This window comes from Anguilla anguilla, chromosome 5 (assembly GCF_013347855.1).
Source record: "Anguilla anguilla isolate fAngAng1 chromosome 5, fAngAng1.pri, whole genome shotgun sequence".
NCBI classification, from domain to species: Eukaryota; Metazoa; Chordata; class Actinopteri; order Anguilliformes; family Anguillidae; genus Anguilla; species Anguilla anguilla.
In genome coordinates this window covers 22,927,947-22,949,346 of record NC_049205.1, presented here as the reverse complement: position 1 = coordinate 22,949,346, position 21,400 = coordinate 22,927,947, and the positions used below count along the sequence as shown (strand labels likewise).

The window sequence follows — 21,400 nt, the reverse complement described above, 5'->3', positions numbered from 1 at the left end:
TTTTACAATCCATTTGAATACACTGTTGAAATAGTGAAATAATCTGTGCTGTGCACTTCTAAAAATGTAGTTAACTAAGCTATCAACTACTCGACACTGGAAGTAGTTCAACTGTGGTGCAGCTGTCAATAAGAAAAAAGTACTTAACTACTTTTTAAAAGTAGTTTTATTTTAGTTATGTTGTAGCTACTTGATGATAAAACATAAATTAGGTTACCTATGGGAAATGCCAGACATTGGCTAACGCTACCGTTTTGATGCTTAGACTTTCTTTAAATAACATAAAAAATTAATAAGTTAACAGTTCATTTAGCTGCATTTTTTTCCAAGTTGATTTTAGGGTTGAAATCTTCAATATGAGCTCTCATGAACTTAGCTACATTGTTTTAATAAATAAAGGCTTAAAGACAGACATTTACTTGTTCTCAGTTTTATGAATCCAAAGCTAAATCAACCAGCTAAAACAAAAATAGTCAATTTCTTTGCCTAACCTGCACTGAGAATCACATTCCCTAAATATCACAGTTTGTTTATTAAAACACCAACCAAAAGGACCTTGCATTACTAAATAACAGCAGACTTACTTGATCTCACTCCAAAAAATTATGAGAGGTACAGCTGTAGTACTCCTGAGTCCAACTACTTATCCATGATGCAATTACTTCTGAGGACCACGCACTACCACCGAGGGGAAAATAGAATCGGGCAAGAAGCACTCGCTGCAGCCATAGATTTTACCAGACCTCTATTGTGTGAAATGTGATGTGACTGAAGATCAATGATGATCAGTCTACCTTTAAAAATAGGTGGGGTTGGGTTAAGGTAGTTGAGTTGACACCTGCCTAATGATTTTCTAAGGCGCGTTTTCAAAGAGAAACAAATTTTGTCCTAAAATGGGAGAAATCTCTGAGAATTGTGAGCCTGGGAGGAACCCAGGATAGGGCAATGAGGGTTGGCAAGTATGTCCTTAATGTGTCTGTGTGATTCCCTGCCAGTCTTCAGCCTGTGCGCACTTCCCTCATTGTACAGGCATGGGGTTTCGCAGCAAGCCTGCAGTAAGTTAATCACATGCTCTACCTTTTGCATTTCTTTTCAGTCGTGTTTCATCTGCTTGTCTTCCTTTTCATACTAATTTGAATGGTAGTGTGCAATTGTACAGATGTTCGTGGCTCATCTGAGACAAGTTCAGTGAATGCAGGTTCTGTGGAACCCAAGTCTGGTGGATTCGGGTTCCATCGATCTGAAGTTCATTGGGTACACATTCCGTTGGCCTAAAGCAGATTGATGCCAGTTTTGCAGATCAGAAGCCTATTGATGCAGATTCTATAGATCCCTCAGAATATTAGATACAGATCTCATAGATCTGAAACACTCAGATTCTCTCTCAAAAGGAGTCCCTACTACTCTCCATGTTATGTGCCAGGGGTGCATATAGGTCTACACCTCGTGCCTCCTGCATGCGCTGCTGGTAAACAGAAGGTCTGAGGACAGGAAGTGAGGTGGTTAGCCTTGTGAAAACTGAACAGGAAGCGGAGGCGTGTGCATGGGTGGAGGTGCTGAATTATAGAGAGGGCTGGTGCTTCCTGGTACGGGGATGCTGGGAATCCCAAAAGGTGAACCTGTGGTATTTCTGTGTTGAAAGAAATACCTGGAAAGATGATGGCTCAAATGACGATGAAGAGGAGGAGGAGGATGAGGAGGAGGATGAGACCAGCAGTTCAGACAGTGAGCAGGAAGAGAATAAAGTTAGATCCAGACGTCTCCCAGCCCGAAGGTAAGGGGTGTAGCGAAGCCTGGTCTTCAGACAGCTCTTCCAGTTGATCCTGCTGCTTGTCAGTCAATTGCGATTAATGCCCCTCTTGTTATCAAAATTATCTTAAAATGGCTTAATCATTAGCATGATTATTTTCAAAAAAGTAAAATGTATGCATATACTGACATACACAAGTGTGATGTCATTTAAATTTGAAATAACCCCTTTCGTTTTATTTCCCCCATTGAGAATACCTTTTAGATAAAAGCAGGCTTTTTTGATTAACTGATGTATTGACATTTTTAATTAAGTAAGATGTTCAAAGCTGTCTCAAGGTCCAGACTAAAGGTATATGCCAGAAGTGGTACTAGATCGCTACACAAACATGCCAGAATGAGAGAAGGGCCTGCTGAAGGACGCATGCAGCTTTTGTGCAGTGTAGATTTTAATTAATTACATGTATATTTTTTTGCTGTAATGTTTTGTCTAGACCACAGACCAAAACAGCTGCAGCCAAAAAGCAGCAACCTCAGAAGACCAAGAAGGTGAGGAAGCAGGAGTCGTCCGATGATGATGAGGAAGAGGAAGACGATGATGATGAGGATGAAGACACTCCAAAAAGACAAACTCGGCGAAGAACGGCGACGAAAGTCAGGTGAGCGCAGGGTAAGGGGTTAATCTTACCTGTCTCCTCAGAGTCCTTTAAGCCACTGACGGATTAGGTCCAAGAAAGCAGGTAAGAAACAGCTGTAAACTGCTTTTACAGATCTTAATTGATCAGTTGCTTGGTAACAATGAGAACTAATGCACCCTGCAGCTCTCCTAGGGAGGGAGTCTGCTGTAGAGGTGGGCGGTCAGGGCCTGTATTCTAAAGTAAGCATCTCAAAGCATTCTTAAGGTGCCTAAGAGTATGAGTGTTGATCTAGGATCAGCTTTACACTGGCCATGTCCCAACCTTTTAAGTTATGAGCTGAACAGCATAACCGATCATTGATCAGCTTTTGCTAGGAAGCACTTCATGGATGCAGGCCCTGAACTTGCATTTGTGTTCAAATCAACTTTGACCACAACACTATGTTGTCCTTTGGACAAAGACAGTTGCCAGGCAATGTGCGTAACTGCATGTCTCGTTTACCCACCTACCTGTCCATTTGACCCCTGACCTCACCTCCCCAGCTACAAGGAAGATCAGAATGATTTTGAGACTGACTCTGATGACCTCATTGAGATGGGGGGTGATGGGGCGGAGGAGCAGCAGGACGATGACAGCGAGACTATAGAGAAAGTCATGGACACCAGAATTGGGAATAAAGGAGGTCAGGACCCAGGGCACGATCCTCAGCACCACATGTAGTCATATGTACAGTTTGGGGGTGGGGGGGTTACACATTGAAGGTTTTTATTCAGCTGTGTGTAAAAAAAAATGTGTGTAAATGATTTGAACGTTCTCATTGGTGGCTCCTGCAGCCACGGGGGCGGCAACCACCCTGTATGCTGTTGAAGCCAATGGGGACCCAGGTGCTGGGTTTGACCCAGAGAAAGATGAGGGAGAACCCCAGTTCCTGATCAAGTGGAAGGGCTGGTCCTACATCCACAACACCTGGGAGTGCATGGACTCTCTTACCCAGCAGAAGGTCAAGGGCCTGAAAAAGCTAGAGAACTTCAAGAAGAAGAACGATGAGCTCAGTCTCTGGTGAGAGGGGGAGAGAGGAATTTGGGGACAGGGGTTTTACTTTGCCTGGGTCAATACTCGGATTACTTTGCTTGGGTCAGTACAGGGTATGAAGCAGTAATTTTATTGGATCAATACCGGGTCTGAGGTTTTAGCTTGCTTGTGTGAGTACTTAGACTGAGAGCTAATTTTGTTAGGGTCAGTGTTGATACTGGGATTGAGGCCTTGCTTAGTCTAGGTCAGTACCAGGGTTGATACTTAATGTGTTTGGGCCATTACCTGGGTCAGTATGAGCGAGCACTGAGGCTGAACAAAGCATCTGTGTTGATCTTCCTAAGGTTGTCAAAAGCTTCCCCTGAGGATTTGGAGTACTACAACTGTCAGCAGGAACTGACAACTGACCTCAATAAGCAGTTCCAGATTGTTGAGAGAGTCATTGGTAAGTGGCAAGAGGTGGTACTGGATGCTTCTATCTATTTATCTGGATGCTTTTATCTAGGTTATGGAATGCTTGTATGCTGCAGTATGCTCCTCTTTATTAAAGAAGTGGAGCTGAAAAGGTTTATTTTTCTGAATGATTTTAGTGATTGTATTTAATTGCTCTTTCTTTTCTTTTTGAGCTAAAACTGATGAATAGTCTTCTGAATATTCTGTCCTGCAGAAGCTGAATTTGAGTTGTATTCTGTAACATGACTGATGTGAACCACAATGTGGGATAACATTTTTTTTCCCAAACAGCAACTAAGACAGGGAAGACCCAGGGCCCATCTGATTTTCCCTGTGAGTGATCCTTCTGACCATAACCTGACCATTCATAACCACAAAATCACATCATAAAATGGTCATTCATAACTGTCCTGTTTTAAAGTCGGACTGAAATTGCTTCGCTTATGTTTTGTACTACCCTTGGTGGTAAAATAGGCAGTGTCAGCTGTCAAATTTTTTGTTTTTATTTATAGAAATTGGTGTTTTAAAAATCACTGCGCCACCTACTGTGCTTTTTCCCCACATTTTAAAAATTGCTGCTTCTTGACGTCAGGAAGCGGTCTCATTTGCATGCAGCCTATCACAGCGTGTATTTGCTTATGATTGACATTGAGGGCTAGGCTGCATTTGCCACTGTCAAGTCTGGCAAACATGGCACCTTGCAGGCAGCATTGTTGTGTTGAAGGATGCACAAATACTGTCTCACTACACGCAATCCCGAAGGACACAGATGTAAAAAACAAATGGGTAGAATTTTTATCAGGTTCATTAGTGTCAAACAACACAAGAGTCTGCAGTCTGCATTTTAAATCAGACAACTTTTTGAATTTGGCGCAAAAACAGAGTGGATTTTGCAAAGAACTGTGACTGAACCCTGGATCAGTCCCCACTGTCCAGTTGTAGCGAGGTTGTCTGCGTTGTGTTTTCTTGTAAAGATGACATGACAACTGCTGCATGGGATCTGCATTTATTGCTATACAGAGCGATAGAAAGATTGTTGGAAACAGGTTCGCTCGCAACTTCGCTCTCAATAGCGCGATTAACGGATATTGTTGGTAACAGGCTCGCTCGCAACTGTGCCTGTTAAAATATCCAAAATGTCTTTTAATGTATGTATTTAAAGCACATGTACTTTTCCTATGCGGTACAAAATAGAAGAAAATGTATATTATTCTGAGAATGGCATGGTATTATCACTTCGGCCAAGGCTGTAGTTGACTAGCACCATATAGCAACTTTAGCAAATAGCTATAATGAAAAAATTCATGATAGAATGCAACTGAAAAATACGTTGAGCAGTCCCCAGAATTCGATCAAGCACAGTACAGAGCAGTACGGAAGATAACCACAAAGTAAGTTTCTTATATTATATTTTGGATGTATAATTACTGAGTGTATGAATTAAATTTGCCTGGCTTACAAGGAGGATAGCCAACAGCTACATTTGCTAACGTTAGCTGGGATAGCTGAAAAGCAATCTTAGCATCAACATAATTATCACACGAAATATAAAGCAACAGTTCAGGAAAGCCAAATATTATTTATCTAGCTAGCTATGGAGATTTGTTGACTTTGTGCAATATGACAACTCATTTAGCTTTACCTATCTACTGAAATGTAGCCTGTCACCCTATTATTTTATCTTGATGGCTGTCACAGTCAACATTTTCAGACGGTCCGCCCACTAGCTGTCACTCAAAACGCAAGCAGTACGCCCTCGACCCCGCCCACACAGTATCCGACCTCCATAGTAACGTGATCGAAACATTTTTGTGATATGTCCAAAAGTATACATTTTTATCATTAAAAAAAAAACATTTTTAAACCATTTACAAACAATTTTGCAATGGTATAGAATATAAATAATGATACAGTATTTCAAATTTCTGTCCGACTTTAACCATTTACAGTTGTGGCCAAAGGTTTACATACACCTAGGCTAAAGTTAGTGTACATTTACATTTATTTTGGGAAGTCAATGAGGGCATCTACTTTGTTCACATCAGAGGTAATTGTAAAACAATTGATTAGAGACAGATTTATTTCAGCTCTAATTCACTATATCAGAATTCCAGTGGGTCAGATGTTTGCATACACCAAGATGACTGTCTCTTTAAACAGTCTGGAAAATTCCAGAAATTGATGTAATGACTTTTCAGGAGCCTCTGATTGGCCAATTGTCATAATTAGAAGTTAATTGGGAGTTAATTGGCACCTATAGCTGTATTTAAAGCCCTACCTTTAGAGCCACGGCCTTTTTGCCCTTGATACCACAGGAAAATCCAAGCAGGACCTCAGAAATGTCCTCCTTAGGAGCAATTTCCAAACAACTGAAGTTACCATAAGCACCTGTACAAACAATTGTATGCAAATATAAAAATCTTGAGACCACTCAGACACCGCATCGTTCAGGAAGGAAGCACATTAACTCCCAGGTCTGAATGAACTTTGGTCGGAAAGGTTCAGCTGGCTTGCACGACAGGCTGTCGTGCAAGGAAGAAGCCCCTACTCCAAGACCAGCATAAAAAAAGCTTGCAGGTGCTCACCAGGACGAAGACCTGGCGTTTTGGAGGCGTGTTCCTTGGTCAGATGAAAAAAAACCGTTTGGCCATAATGATCGGCGCAATGTATGGAGGAAAAAGGTTGAGGCTTTTAATCAGGAGAACACCATCCCAACTGTGAAGCATGGGGGTGGCAGCATCATGTTATGGGGGTGTTTTGCTGGAAAAGGGACTGGTGCACTTCAGAAAATAGATGGCATCACGAGGAAGGAGGATTATCTAGAAATACTGAAGCAACACCTCAAGACATCAGCTAGAAAGTTAAAAAACTTTGTCGCAGCTGGCACTTCCAGCAGGACAATGATCCTAAGCATACTTCCAAGTTGTAACAAAATGGCTTACAGACAACAAAATGAAAGTATTTGGAGTGACCATCACCATACCCTGACCTGAATCCCATAGAAAATGTGTGGACTGGACTGAAAAATCGTGTCTGAGCAAGGAGGCCCACAAACCTGACTGAGTTACACCAGTTCTGTCATGAAGAATGTGCAAAAGTATTGTGAGAAGCTTGTGAAAGGCTACCCCAAGTGTTTTGATTCAAGTTAAGCAATTAAAAGGCAGTGCCACCAAATACTAACGAAGTGTATTTAAACTTTTGACTCACTGAAAATCTGATATGGTACATAAAAGCTGAAATAAATCTGTCTTTTAGCTATTATTTTGAAATGACCTCTTATGGAAATAAAGTAGATGCACTAATTGACTTGCCAAAAGAAGTGTATGGTAACATGAAATGTGCGGAGTTGTGAAAAACTGAGTTTGAATGCCTTTAGCCTAGGTGTATGCAAATTTTTGGCCTGAACTGTGTTAGAGGTTATAAAAATGAATTAGCACTCTTCACATCAATAACTGCAGATGCAGTTTTCTCTTACTTTGGACCTTGTGAAAGAATTTGATGATGGTCAGTTTATTACATACACATTTTAGAATGACAATTTGCATAATTCAGCTTTGGTTATATACAAAATATTTATAATAGATTGCCCGTAAACTCAGTTTAAAAAATAAAATGGTATGAAAGCTAGAATTTAAGAACTTATAGCATTTGAAATTTAGACAGCAGGTTTAAAAACAATTTGTCCCTTCTGACACTGTTTACCCCTGGCAGCACACAGTCATAAGACGTCGTCCTCTTCCAACGAGCCAGAGTACCTGTGTAAGTGGATGGGTCTGCCCTATGCAGAGTGTAGCTGGGAGGATGGAGCGCTCATTGGCAAGAAGTTCCAGCACTGTATCGACAGCTTCAACAACCGCAATAACAGCAAAACCATCCCTTCCAAAGACTGCAAAGTGAGTCAGATCTCAACTTGGCCAGGAACTCCTCCTTAAAATTTTCTGTCTTGTCACTTTTTATTTAAGAATTTATGTAGTTTATTAATTAGGTAAACTAGCATCATAGATAACTTTAAATCCAAACTGATAGCATCTGCAATTTGTAGTCCATTCTTGCTAAGAAGCTCAGTATTTATTGAAGAAGTGATAAGACCAATGTACTCTATAAGCTCTTAGATTGTAAAATAAGTGAAAAGCCTTGTCTTGGTTCCAGGTTTTAAAACAGAGGCCGAGGTTTGTCACTTTGAAGAAGCAGCCATCTTACATTGGAGGGGAGAATCTGGAGCTGCGAGATTATCAGCTAGCTGGCCTGAACTGGCTTGCTCATTCCTGGTGCAGGTACCAGTCAGAGTGTTGCACGCTCTGTAGAAGAGTGCTACATCATATCCTTTATGTAAGGGAATCTTTTGACATTTATATAGGGATCCCTTTCAGAAGTCTTGGTGAACCTGGAATTCCATGAATAATACACCCGTAATGAAGAGTGGTGTGCAAAGGAGAATTTGTTCCAGATAAAAAAAATGAGTACTGATACCATATTTAAAAAACTAATAATGATATAGGCAGGTGATTGACACCTTGTGCTCAAATATATATCATCAGTAGTCCTTTGCACCCAGAACACAGCTTATTATAAATACAATACCAAGATTCAAATAGCAACATATGATTTGTCAGCACTTAATATGCAAGCAAATGTAGTTCTGAGAGATGGAGAGGGCAAAAGCAAAGAGGGGAGCAAGGAACAAACAGTATTGTACCTAGTGTTGCAGTGCTATTTGGAAATATTAAAAAATAATTTCCTACCAATAAATCATTATAGATATGAATTTGACTGAGAGAGGGAGAAACAAATGAGATTTTAGTCATTGAACAAAAAGGAGGCAATAATCAAACCTGTACCAAATTCCTGTTGATGTAGTTCTTCTGTTTGCTTTGAGTTGCCTGTAGTTCTTCTAGTTAGCAATGAAGGTTTTCTGTGACTGGTATGGGTTTCCTGTAGTTCTCCTGTAGCTGTCTTCTTCCTGCATTTTGGCAGCTGCTCTGACGTGTTCTTTCGCCTCGCAGGTGCAACAGTGTGATACTGGCTGACGAGATGGGCCTGGGGAAGACCATCCAGACCATCTCCTTTCTGTCATACCTGTTCCACCAGCACCAGCTTTATGGGCCCTTCCTGCTGGTAGTGCCCCTGTCCACCCTCACTTCCTGGCAGAGGGAGTTCGACATCTGGGCCCCTGACATGAACGTGGTGGTCTACCTTGGCGACGTCATGAGCAGGAAGACGGTATGGCCTTGACCCTCACCATGGCTGCACAACATGTGCTACTTGTATTTGGTCCTAAAAACATTCAGAAATGTTTATACTTCACATGCATAAAGCAACTTGTGCTATGTTGTCTGTTGATTTTGCTCCTTGTGACTTTGGGACTTTGGGAAGGTGACAATTGTAAAGTGATGGGTTCGTTGTTTATTTCACTATTTGATTCTTAGATTTAATTTTTTTGACCAGATCCGTGACTATGAGTGGGTAAACCAGCAGACAAAGAGGATACGATTCAATGCACTTTTGACCACCTATGAAATTCTGCTGAAAGACAAGGTATGTGGAAGGACAGCCATGGTTATAACAAATAAAACATAATCCTGATGGTTATTGTCAGTGAATTTGCACTAATTTTGCATGCCCTACCAACCCCTTCTCTCCCCTGCAGGGCGTTTTGGGTAGTATAAACTGGGCCTTCCTTGGTGTGGATGAGGCACACAGACTAAAGAATGACGACTCCCTGTTGTATAAAACCCTGATGGATTTCAGGTCCAACCACAGGCTTCTGATCACGGGGACCCCCTTGCAGAACTCCCTCAAGGAACTCTGGTCATTGCTGCACTTCCTAATGCCTGACAAGTAAGGGACTATAATTTCCACAGTGCACCTGTGATCAAAGTCTCACACTGGGGTTGGGGGGGGGGGGTGTAAATCTGCATTTGGTGCAATGGTTAATGGCAGTGTTCAAATTTGTTTCGATTGATGAAAATCCCAGAAAATGTATGTTTCAGAGGTAATTTACATGACAAATGGTATACAGTGAAGAAACCTCAAGCCCTCCTGGTCTTTACGTTCTACAGGTTTGAGTCATGGGAAGACTTTGAGGACGAACATGGTAAGGGTAGGGAGAATGGCTATCAGAGCCTGCACAAGGTGCTAGAACCTTTCCTGCTAAGGAGGGTGAAGAAAGATGTGGAGAAGTCTCTACCCGCCAAGGTGGAGCAGATCCTCCGCGTTGACATGACTGCGCAGCAGAAGCAGTTTTACAAGTATGATGGCCACGTACACCGACACGTGCTGTGCTTGCACATTAATATAAATGTATGTGATAATCTGACAGGTAACTGAAAGTCTTTGTGTCCCTGCAGATTTAAATAAAAGTATATGATAATCAGACGGGTTACTGAAAGTCCTTCTCTCCCTGCAGATTTATGTAAATGTATACGATAATCAGACAGGTTACTGAAAGCCCTTCTCTACTGCGGATTTATATAGATGTATATGAGAATTAGACAGGTTACTGGAAGTCCTTTTCTCTGTGTAGATTTATAGAAATGTATAGGATAATCAGACAGGTTATCGAAAGTCCCTCTCTCCTGAAGGTGGATCCTGACTCGGAACTACAGAGCTCTGTCTAAGGGTACTCGTGGGAGCTCTTCTGGATTCCTCAACATTGTCATGGAGCTGAAGAAGTGCTGTAACCACGGTTATCTCATCAAACAGCCTGAAGATGTAGACAGCCCCACCCAACAGGAGCATCTGCAGGTGGGCGTATGGCAGTGGAGGGCTGCAGGTTTCAGGCCCGAATTGAGCCACCAGTTGTATAGTTGTCCGCATTTTCACCCAGTTGCAGTTGTTGTCATATCTGGCCTGTGACAGTGACCCTGTGTGTGACTGTGTGAGAACATGTCCTTTGTGCATCCCTGTGCAGGACTACGACCGTGTCCATGCATGCTATGGTGTGTATGACTGTGTCTGTTTGTACCATGGTCAATACTGTGATCGTGACAGTTTGTATGACCCTAACTCTAACCGTTTCCGTGTTTGAGCATATGAGTGACTGTATACATGACCATGAATGACACTGTAAATAGTGTGTGTGACTGTCTCCTCCTGATGTTGCAGAACATTGTGCGGGGCAGTGGGAAGCTGGTTCTTTTGGATAAGCTACTAACCAGACTACGGGAGAGGGGCAACCGTGTGCTCATCTTCTCTCAGATGGTCCGAATGCTAGACATCCTTGCAGAGTACCTGGCCTTCAAACGCTACCCCTTCCAGGTACAGAAAGCATCTGCTTTTACCTACACCTATAGTTGGGTCATGGTGCTCCAGGTATATAAATTTTTGGAGAGGCTGTCACATTTTGGCTGTAACTATTCCAGGTCCTGAGAGAGGGTTGTCCCTTTACCAATATCTTAACATTTTAACCTCAGTTAAAACTATTTCCTGTAAAAGAAGCATAACAGATCTACACAAAAATGGAGTTACTGCCCTCTGAATCCTGTACTTTTTGGCAAGGGACATCTTAACAAATCAAGTGAGCTGTGAACACCTGGGGGTTTCAGGTTCAAATCTCAGGCCTGGGGCACCACAGCTGTATCTTAGAGCTAAGGGCCAAACCAGGGGAAAAATGTCCGACTGTAGAAATGGGTGACATGCTTTTAGGAAAAAGAATGATATAATGTAAGTAATGGTGATCATCCGGCGCTTCAAGAGGCAGGGCAAGAAGACCTGTTTAAAAGCAAGGGCTGGGGTTGTTGACTCCTAGCGTGTGAGAGATCGTGTGTCAGTGGTGTGGGATGCATGCTTGGGGGTCTGTGATAGCGCCCAAGGTTATTTTTATTCTCAGGTTATTTTTAATGGAAACTGGTAAGGCTGGATCTCCAGTGATGTGAGTGTATGAATTCAAGCTGACTTTATAGCAGCAACAATGTGCTGACTAACAGGCGTGCCTTTACCAGGTTTGCGGGCTGATATTATGTAGGAAAATACCGCTGTGGGTTTGGAGCACGGCTCGTTCTGCCTCACGGTTTAGCAGTTTAGTGTTGCTGACTGGGGGAGCCCCACAGGACTGTATCCAGCGTGAAGCCAAAAGCCGATCTGTCTCTTTCCTCCCCTCTCCTTCAGCGTCTGGACGGGTCGATTAAAGGAGAGATTAGAAAACAGGCACTCGACCACTTTAATGCCGAAGGTTCAGAGGTATGGAGTGATACTTCCTTTTTGCTAACAGAAAACAGATATTGTTTATGATTCTATCCATGTGTGCCTATCTTAGAATCCAGGAATATATGCCTGCTGCACTCCACAAATAATTAGAATCTCACCAATGCTTATGACAAGCAGGTACACCAATTGCATGTGCTCAGGAAATGCACAACAGTGTCCATCTGGCATTTAGGTAGAAGTGTTTAAATACTTAAAAACTCCTGCACCAAAATAACACAACTTAACCTTGTGTCCTACAACAGAGCAGGCTTCTGAGATATGGAGTTGGGAGATGGCAGAGTTGGGGACTATTTTCAGGCACATGTTCATGTATCATTTGTGGCATTCTGCTCTGTATATCTTGGCCATTGACTTGTTTTATGAATATATTATGGTAGTAGTGCTGACGTATGGGCAAATCTATTGCTTAGCTTTGCTATGACAGACTCATATTTCAATTCTGCAGCATGCATTATCATCTGAATGTAAATTGAACTGAATATATATATATTTTAATCTCTTTGATAAACAGCCATTGAATGTAATGGTTTTTGAAAAACAAGCAAATTCCTAAAGCCTTTTGACTGTGGATTGTGCCATCTAGTGTTAAGATCAACCCTGCTGAGAGCAAAAAGTTTGTCTGTGTTCCAGGACTTCTGTTTCCTGTTGTCCACAAGAGCCGGAGGCCTTGGAATCAACCTGGCGTCTGCAGACACAGTTGTCATCTTTGACTCTGACTGGAACCCACAGAATGACCTGCAAGCTCAGGCCAGGGCCCACAGGATTGGCCAAAAGAAACAGGCAATTATCCCCAAGGACCAGTTAAATTCCCAGATGAGTGAAAGAGGCGGGTTGTATGGCCAACAGGCTACAGAATGTAATTTACTACAAGTAGTGAAATGGTTCTTACTGAACTCTCTGCTAGTTTTCTCTTGAGGTTCTGGTTGGTAGTAGTAGTTTTCAGTAGGAGCTACATTACTGGTTATGAGCAAATAACTGGGTTAAATTTTACCACGGTTTCAGGTGGTAGCATAAAATCATACAATTAGGAAAATACACGATTCAACCCATCTAGGCTCATCATTTTGCCTACAGTCTGAGGGTATCCAGTGTCTTGAACATTACAAGGTTCTCTGCATCTTAATAGTCTTCTATTTGTTAGAACTTTGTTCGAAAACAGGTGATTTTCTTTGAGCTACGAGGTGTGAATGGGTATTTTTCCTCACTAACTGTTTCACATGGCAGGTGAATATTTATCGTCTGGTAACCAAGGGAACGGTGGAGGAGGACATAATTGAAAGAGCCAAGAAGAAGATGGTGTTGGACCATCTTGTCATACAGAGAATGGACACAACTGGACGCACTGTACTGGACAACCACTCAGGGAACTCAAAGTGAGAGAATAGAGCGGTCAGGGGCCCTGTCTGCTTCTGGGTGCAGCTAAAACCAGTGTTGAGGTTCAGTGACATTTCTGTTCAGTCATTTCAGGAAAAGAATTTTGGTTCAATTCATTAATTGAAAAATCATCATACAGTTGAGGCCAAAGTTTACATACACCTAGGCTATAGATATTCAAACTCAGTTTTTCACAACTTCGCACAATTCATGTTTGCATACATTTCTTTTGGCAAGTCGATTAGGGCATCTACTGTGTTCACATCAGAAGTCATTTTAAACCTATCGATTAGAGACAGATTTATTTCAGCTTTAATTCACTATATCAGAATTTCAGCGGGTCAAAAGTTTACATACACCAAGTTGACTGTCTCTTTAAACGGTCTGGAAGATTCCAGAAATTAATGTAATGATTTTTTATAAGCTTTTAATTTGCTAATTGTCATAATTAGGAATTAATTGGGAGTTAATTGGCACCTGTGGCAGTATTTAAGGCCCTACCTTTAGAGCCACTGTCATTGTGCCCTTGATACTATGGGAAAATCTAAGCAACTCAGCCATGACCTCCGAAAAAAAATTGTCCGGTTCCTCCTTAAGAGCAATTTACAAACAGCTGAAGGTACCACAAGCATCTGTACAACTGTATGCAAATATAAAAATCTTGGGACCACATAGACACTCCATTGTTCAGGAAGGAGGGACAAATTAACTCTCAGGGCTAAACGAACTTTGGTCAGAAAGGTTCAGCTGAACCCTGAAACAACAACAAAGGAACTGGTGAAGGAGTTGGAGGCATCAGGTACTAAAGTATCTACATCCACCATTAAGAGAATCCTACATCGTCATGGCCTGTAAGGCTGTGGCGCAAGGAAGAAGCTCTTACTCCAAGACAGGCATAAAAACCAGAATGAAGTTTGCAGGTTATCACCAGGAGTGGTAGTGAGGAATGTTATCTAGTCAGATAAAACAAAAATTCTACTGTTTGACCATAATGATCAGCGCTATGTATGGAGGAAAAAGGGTGAGGCTTTTCATTCGAAAAACACCATCCCAACTGTGAAGCATGGGGATGCCAGCATTATGTTGTGGGGGTGTTTTTCTGGAAAAGGGACTGGTGCACTTCAGAAAATAAATGGCATCATGAGGAAGGAGAATTATCTAGAAATACTGAAGCAACACCAAGACATCAGCTAGAAAGTTAAAACTTGTTTGCAACTGGGTCTTCCAGCAGGACGTAACAAAGTTGTAACAAAATGGCTTAAAGACAACAAAGTGAAAGTATTGGCCATCACAAAGCCCTGACCTGAATCCCATAGAAAATTTGTGGACTGAACTGAAAAGGCATTTCCAAGCAAGGAGGCCCACAAACTTGACTGAGTTACACCAGTCCTGTCAGGAGGAATGGGCAAAAATTCCGGTAAAGTATTGTGAGAAGCTTGTGGAAGGCTACCCCAAGAGTTTGATTCAAATTAAGCAATTAAAAGGCAGTGCCACCAAATACTAACAAAGTGTATGTAAACTTTTGACCCACTGAAAATCTGATATAGTACATAAAAGCTTAAATAAATCTGTCGCTTAGCTATTATTTTGAAATGACCTCTTATGAAAATAAAGTAGATACCATAATTGATGGTAACATGAAATGTGCAGAGTTATGAAAAATTGAGTTTGAATGTCTTTAGCCTAGGTTTATGTAAACTTTTGGCCTCAACTGTTGAACTTTATGGGAATTTCTCACTTAATTAGTTGAATTAAAAATTATTTTCTTAGTTTTTGTCCACACAAATGTTTTCTTTACAGTTCTAGATATGGTATGCATGGCCCACCCATCCAGATTGATCCTGTCACATACTCCTTTTGTCTGTATTTTACAGCTCAAATCCATTTAACAAGGAGGAGCTGACAGCCATTTTGAAATTTGGAGCAGAGGAGCTCTTCAAGGAACCAGAGGGCGAGGAGTCAGAACCGCAGGTCTGCTACACAAAGGAGTTTGTTTTTCTGAAATACATTCACAGTCTGGCCTCACTTAACCAACAACACGAGTCAAAAAAAATCTATGTGCGACCAAACAAGTGCATATTTTTACTGATTCCTTTTGTGTTCCCGAGTTTGTGCATTATTAAATTAAAGCCATGTCAGCCCCAAGTTCTTTAGATGGTAGCAAGTAATGCTATATTTAAGATAAATGAAAGATAATAGGCTGTTAGCAAATTCATGATTGACACTGTAGTCCACCAATCTATGCTTAGAAATGGTTGCTATGTATGACTTCCTCCAACATCTAGCTCTCATTGTCTACAAATTGTAGGTGACAGTGAAAACAAACTATCTACAAGTAACAAAACATAAATGTGTTATCTTGACTGTCTTGGGGCGGGGGGGGGAGATGATTTTTATTCCATTCCCTGAGCTGAAGACAAACTTTGAGAAGTGTCTGTCGCAGATAAAACTTTGTATACAACAGTTTAATGTCAATACGATATACAGGCACACATACATTTGCTTGAAGGTAAGCTATAGGTGAGTCTGCCTGTCAATACAATAAGATAAAATATCTAGTCTATTAGCTATTAGCTATAGTTAGCTGAGTGATTAAATCAAAGTTTATTTGTCAAATGCACTATTAACAATTCGGGAGATAGGCAGTTTGCTGGCAATGAAATGCTGAACTTTAGGCTGCGATAGTCCTTGTGTTGGCGAAAGGATAACCTAGTAAAACAATATAAAAAATATTAAATGAAATAAGAAAAGATAAGATCAAAAAGAAAGGAAGTATAAATAGAAGTGCCAGAATAGGTTGATATTGCACATGATTTAGCCTATGTAGGTTTAATCTCCCGCTATGTTGTAGCGTAAATTGGGCTTAGCCCTACATCTAGAAAAAGTTAGACTAACGTTGGGTCAAACTAGCTCTATAAACATTAGCTAGCGCTTCTTTTGCTACTTTTTTGTAAACCTTGCCATAGTATTTTTATTCCAACCACTCATCATTAGCTAATGGCTGATAATTATTTCTAGCATTTTATCAATAGAAAACTGAATGATACCTTCCCCAACCCTGTAAGGGTGTAATATTGCCACACCATAAAACAAACTAAACCCTTTTAAAAAGGTGCATAATCATTTTTCAATATTTCCACAGTTTGATGTTTCTTTGAATTGTATATTGTCAATGATTGTATCAAGCCAAACTACTTTTCGAAGTAGATTATACTGTCATCTGTTTCTTGCAGTAATTCATTCAAACTGTCAGCTTGACTCCATCTGCTTTTGTCATACATAGCAACAGTTGCTGAGGAGGGCGGGACTTGTGGATGTTTTCTTAAGGGACAATTGTATATTTGGAAGCAGGCACTGCTCTCATTGCTTGGTTCGTAATATGGTAAACGACTGTGAAAGACGTGAAGAAACAGAACATTAAGAAACTTGTTGGGGAACATTAAGTTGGAGACGAATCAGTGAAAGGAAGTGAAATTAAAACTTTAAAGCAACAAGCTTCTAACCAAAATCAACTGTTTGGAACGTCATTAAGAAGAGGAAGAGCCTGGTAGACCAAAGAAGACTCAGAATCAGAAGAAGAACTAGACTTCTTAGTGATGTTCCAAACTTGATTTCGGTTATCCTAAGGTTTGACCTGTCTGTTACTTTTGTTTTTATTTCTCAGGCTCATAATGGCTTCCTTGCCTTTCATTGGCACAACTCTGGTGTTCATGTTGACAAACGCCAACAACAGATTCCAATGGAATTCAAAAGGCTAGAATCAAAACTAGATACTGAAAGCTTTCTTATACCTGCACTAAGGAAGGAATTGAACACACCTGACTAATTGGAAACACTTATGACGGCATTTGTCCCAAATATGATGCCTTGAAATGGGGGTCCGTTCATAAAAAGTGCCACAATTTCTATGTGGCGAAACCAAAATGTATAAAAAATACCCCTAAATAATACCTGACAAAGTGCACTTTAGCCACATGTGAATTGTTTGATTACAAATCTAAAATCATGGTGTACAGAGCCAAATCAAGAAAAAATGTCTTGATGCCAAACATTATAGACCTCATTATATTTGCAATGGACTAAGCAGATGATGCAGTTTGGGTACTTAGCTTTAACTTCATAGTCAGAATAATCTTCTGTGCAAACCAGCTTACATTCGCTAATTCAGAAAAAGTGAAAAACATCTAAATATTGATTTGCCACCTTATTTTTGTCATCTGTATGCTTAGCTGAGGCTATTACTCCAAGCAACTCATGATGGGTAACGTTTCACTGATTGTGCCATTATACAGTGAGAAATTTCTTGAAGCAAGTCAAACTAGGCCCCACGCATGACAGTGCCTAGCACAAAATCCAGCCCTAATGAATTCTGATCATAAGTTTCATGACAAGGTGGCCATACTGCCTGCTGTGTTAATTGTTATTTGATGTAGTGATAATGTTCTGCACTGTTCATGATGAACCGTGCTCCCTGATGCAGGAAATGGACATTGATGAGATCCTGCGGCTGGCTGAGACCAGAGAGAGTGACCAGGGGTCGAACGCCACCGACGAGCTGCTCTCCCAGTTTAAGGTAATGTGCAGATTTCTAAATTTTGTGAACAATAAAGTGTCTATTTAGTTGCGTTCTCTAACTTCCCCACCTTAACCCCCCTGGCAGGTGGCCAACTTTGCCACCATGGATGAGGGCACTCCCGAGCTGGAGGCTCCGCCCTCAAGGGACTGGGATGACATCATCCCAGAGGATCAGAGGAGGAAGTTAGAGGAGGAGGAGAAGCAGAAAGAGATGGAGGACATTTACATGCTCCCTCGGAGCCGGAGCTCCAACAAGAAGGTGAGAGGCAAGCTGGAAACCCATGCACCTGGCTTTTATCCAGCAGCATTATGGGGTAGTGATGGTGTGAGGTGAGGATTCACTAACCTCAAGATGGTGTTGTGTTTACCAGCTGTTACCTGTGATGGTTTTAACTAATCATCTGGGGAGGGAAAAGCCTTTTGATGGGTTCTTGCCGAGTATGTATTACTTGAGCTACACACAGACACAAACATTCCATGTCAGTTTGAACATAAAATTTCAGATTTTCCTGGAATTTTACACAAGGAAACTGACGGAGAGGTACAGAATGAGAGTATTAAAAAAAGGTATTTGGAATGGGTTGCTCTGTGATATATAGGATATTGTAAAATATGTGGGTAACAATGATTCTGATGTCATTTTTGAACTAAATTGTTCATTTTTTAATTTTTCTTTCAATGTACTGTTCTATAAACTATTACATAAATTAAAATTCAATTTGGACCTTTACTCTGGTACTTTTTGAGCTAATGCCCATTTTGTGTGTGGGGGAGTGTGTTTAAATGTAAAAATAAATTCTCAAGTATTTGTGACCCAAATCTCAATTATGTATCAATTACAGTGGCAAGAAAAATGATGTAAACCGTTTGGAATTACCTGGTTTTCTGCATTAATTAGTCATAAAATGTGATCTGATCTTCATTTAAGTCACAAGTATAGACAAACACAATGTGCTTAAGCTAATAACACACAAACAATTATAATCTTTCATGTCTCTATTGAACACACCCATTAAACATTTGCAGTGCTGGTGGAAAAAGTAAGTGAACCCTTGGATTTAATAACTGGTCGAACCTCCCTTGGCAGCAGTAACCTCAAACAAGCGCTTCCTGTAGCTGCAGATCAGACCTGCACAACGTTCAGGAGGAATTTTGGACCATTCTTCCTCACAGAACTGCTTCAGCTCAGCCATATTCTTTGGATGTCTGGTGTGAACGGCTCACTTGAGGTCATTCCACAGCATCTCTATTGGGTTGCGGTCTGGGCTCTGACTGGGCCACTCCAAAAATCAGATTTTCTTTTTTGAAGCCATTCTGTAGTAGATTTACTTCGATGTTTAGGGTCACTGTCCTGCTGCATCACCCAACTTCTACTGAGCTTCAGCTGGCAGACAGCCACCCTGACATTATCCTGCAGGATATCTTGATAAACTTGGGAATTCATTTTTCCCTTGATGATGGCAAGCTGTCCAGGCCCCGAGGCAGCAAAGCAGCCCCAAATCATGATGCTCCCTCCACCGTAATACACCGTTGGGATGATGTTTTCATGTTGGTATGCAGTGCCCTTTTTACGCCATACGTAGTGCTGCGTGTTCTTCCCAAATAATTCAACCTTAGTTTCATCAGTCCACAAAACATTTTCCCAGTAGTGTTGTGGAGTGTCGAGGTGCTCTTTGGTAAACTTCAGACACGCAGCGATGTTTTTTTGCGGAGCAGCGGCTTTCTGCGGTGTCCTGCCATGAACACCATGCCTGTTCAATGTTTTGCGTATGGTAGACTCATGAACAGAGATGATAACCAGTTCCATGATTCCTTCAAGCTTTTAGCTGTTACACTAGGTTTTTTTTTTTTTTTTTTTACCTCATTGAGCATTCTGCCTTGTGTCTTTGGAGTCATCTTGGCTGGGCGCCCACTTCTAGGGAGAGTAGCCACAGTACTCAAGAGTTTACATATTCATCAGTCCACAGTTAGACAAATAAATGGAGACGATTTAGTACTGTGGCTACTCTCTGGAGGGTTACATTCTAACCCTTTCCAGCTTTATGCAAATCAACAATTCTTGATTGTAGGTCTTCTGAGACCCCTTTTTTGGGGGGCATGGTTCACATCAGCAGATGCTTATTGTGAATAGCAAACTCAAAATGTTTGAGTGATTTTTATAAGTCAAAGTAGCTCTAATCCACACCTCCAATCTCATTTCATTGATTGGACTCCAGGTTTGCTAACTCCTGACTCCAATTAGCTTTTGTTAAAGTCTAGGGGTTCACATACTTTTTCCAACCTACACTGAATGTTTGAATGATGCGTTCAATATGGACAAGAACAGTACAATAATTTGTGTGTTATTAGTTAAAACGGATTGTGTTTGTTCATTATTGTAACTCAGGTGAAGATCAGACCATATTTTAAGACAAATTTATACATAAATGCAGGTAATTCCAAAGGGTTTTTACTTTTTCTTGCCACTATATCTTCTCTGCTTAGGGACTTGTAGCTGGGAAATTCTCAAGAAAGTCTAATGTTAGAATTTCATGTCCAGTTCACACAAAGTGTCACCATAAGACACACATGTACACTTCAGAGTGATATGCAGCTGTAGCTGACTGTTGGCTGATGTTATGACTATCTCAGGCTCAAGCCAATGACAGTGACAGTGATGTGGGTTCCAAGCTGAAGAACAGGTCCTCTGGATCAGAGAGTGAGACGGACGACAGTGACGATGATAAGAGGCCGAAGAGGCGGGGCCGACCACGAGCACGCAAGAACAATGTAGAGGGATTCACCGATGCAGAAATCCGAAGGTGAGCACTACCTACCTTCACTGCATGTGTACACTATGGGGCCATTCCACACAACTGTATTATAGCATACTGGTGCGCTGTAGTGTATGTTTTAAGGGCAAATTTACCAAGAAATTAAAACATCCTATCTTTTTTATCAGCCCAGTATATAACTGAAACAAATTAGTAGACCCGCCATGCAAATTTGGTTTTAGAATAAATGCATCCCCACCCTTAATGCCAGCAGAAATATTTGAATGAATTTGTACTTCAACTTCATCTTTCCTTCAGCAAGTTCAGAGAGCCTGAGAGCAGTAAGTCTTATGGAATGATGGGGATGTAGTTATCCTGGATGTATTCACCCATTTACATTACATTTGTGACATGGTTTTCTCAACCAGAAGGTTGAATACAAAGTTTCAGAGGAAATGTTTTTTGTAATGGTATATACCTTGTATATTTGTATTACCAAAGGATGAGATGTGTAAAAATAAATAAATAAATGAACCATTTGCTTTATGAAATATCGCTCTTCCTCAGGTTCATAAAGGCTTACAAGAAGTTTGGAGCTCCACTTGAGAGGTAAGAGGCAGC

The 21,400-nt window shown here is 41.0% G+C and overlaps 1 protein-coding gene across 4 annotated transcripts in view; it reads left to right on the top strand.

The window, feature by feature from the left end:
• chd2 (chromodomain helicase DNA binding protein 2) overlaps positions 1–21,400 on the top strand; it is an 81,953-nt gene that overhangs the window by 27,803 nt on the left and 32,750 nt on the right. For 3 of the 4 annotated variants that reach the window (XM_035419555.1, XM_035419556.1, XM_035419558.1), the window contains exons 10-31: positions 1,643–1,774; positions 2,244–2,408; positions 2,930–3,069; positions 3,221–3,446; positions 3,764–3,864; positions 4,164–4,205; positions 7,584–7,765; positions 8,022–8,146; positions 8,876–9,092; positions 9,318–9,407; positions 9,520–9,710; positions 9,932–10,120; positions 10,454–10,616; positions 10,977–11,129; positions 11,979–12,050; positions 12,708–12,857; positions 13,302–13,450; positions 15,326–15,422; positions 17,932–18,024; positions 18,112–18,285; positions 20,658–20,827; positions 21,347–21,388. In XM_035419555.1, the coding sequence (XP_035275446.1) occupies positions 1,643–1,774; positions 2,244–2,408; positions 2,930–3,069; positions 3,221–3,446; positions 3,764–3,864; positions 4,164–4,205; positions 7,584–7,765; positions 8,022–8,146; positions 8,876–9,092; positions 9,318–9,407; positions 9,520–9,710; positions 9,932–10,120; positions 10,454–10,616; positions 10,977–11,129; positions 11,979–12,050; positions 12,708–12,857; positions 13,302–13,450; positions 15,326–15,422; positions 17,932–18,024; positions 18,112–18,285; positions 20,658–20,827; positions 21,347–21,388 (3,063 nt within the window). The remainder of the gene's footprint in view (positions 1–1,642; positions 1,775–2,243; positions 2,409–2,929; positions 3,070–3,220; positions 3,447–3,763; positions 3,865–4,163; positions 4,206–7,583; positions 7,766–8,021; positions 8,147–8,875; positions 9,093–9,317; positions 9,408–9,519; positions 9,711–9,931; positions 10,121–10,453; positions 10,617–10,976; positions 11,130–11,978; positions 12,051–12,707; positions 12,858–13,301; positions 13,451–15,325; positions 15,423–17,931; positions 18,025–18,111; positions 18,286–20,657; positions 20,828–21,346; positions 21,389–21,400) is intronic. The other variant, XM_035419557.1, reaches the window with a different exon arrangement.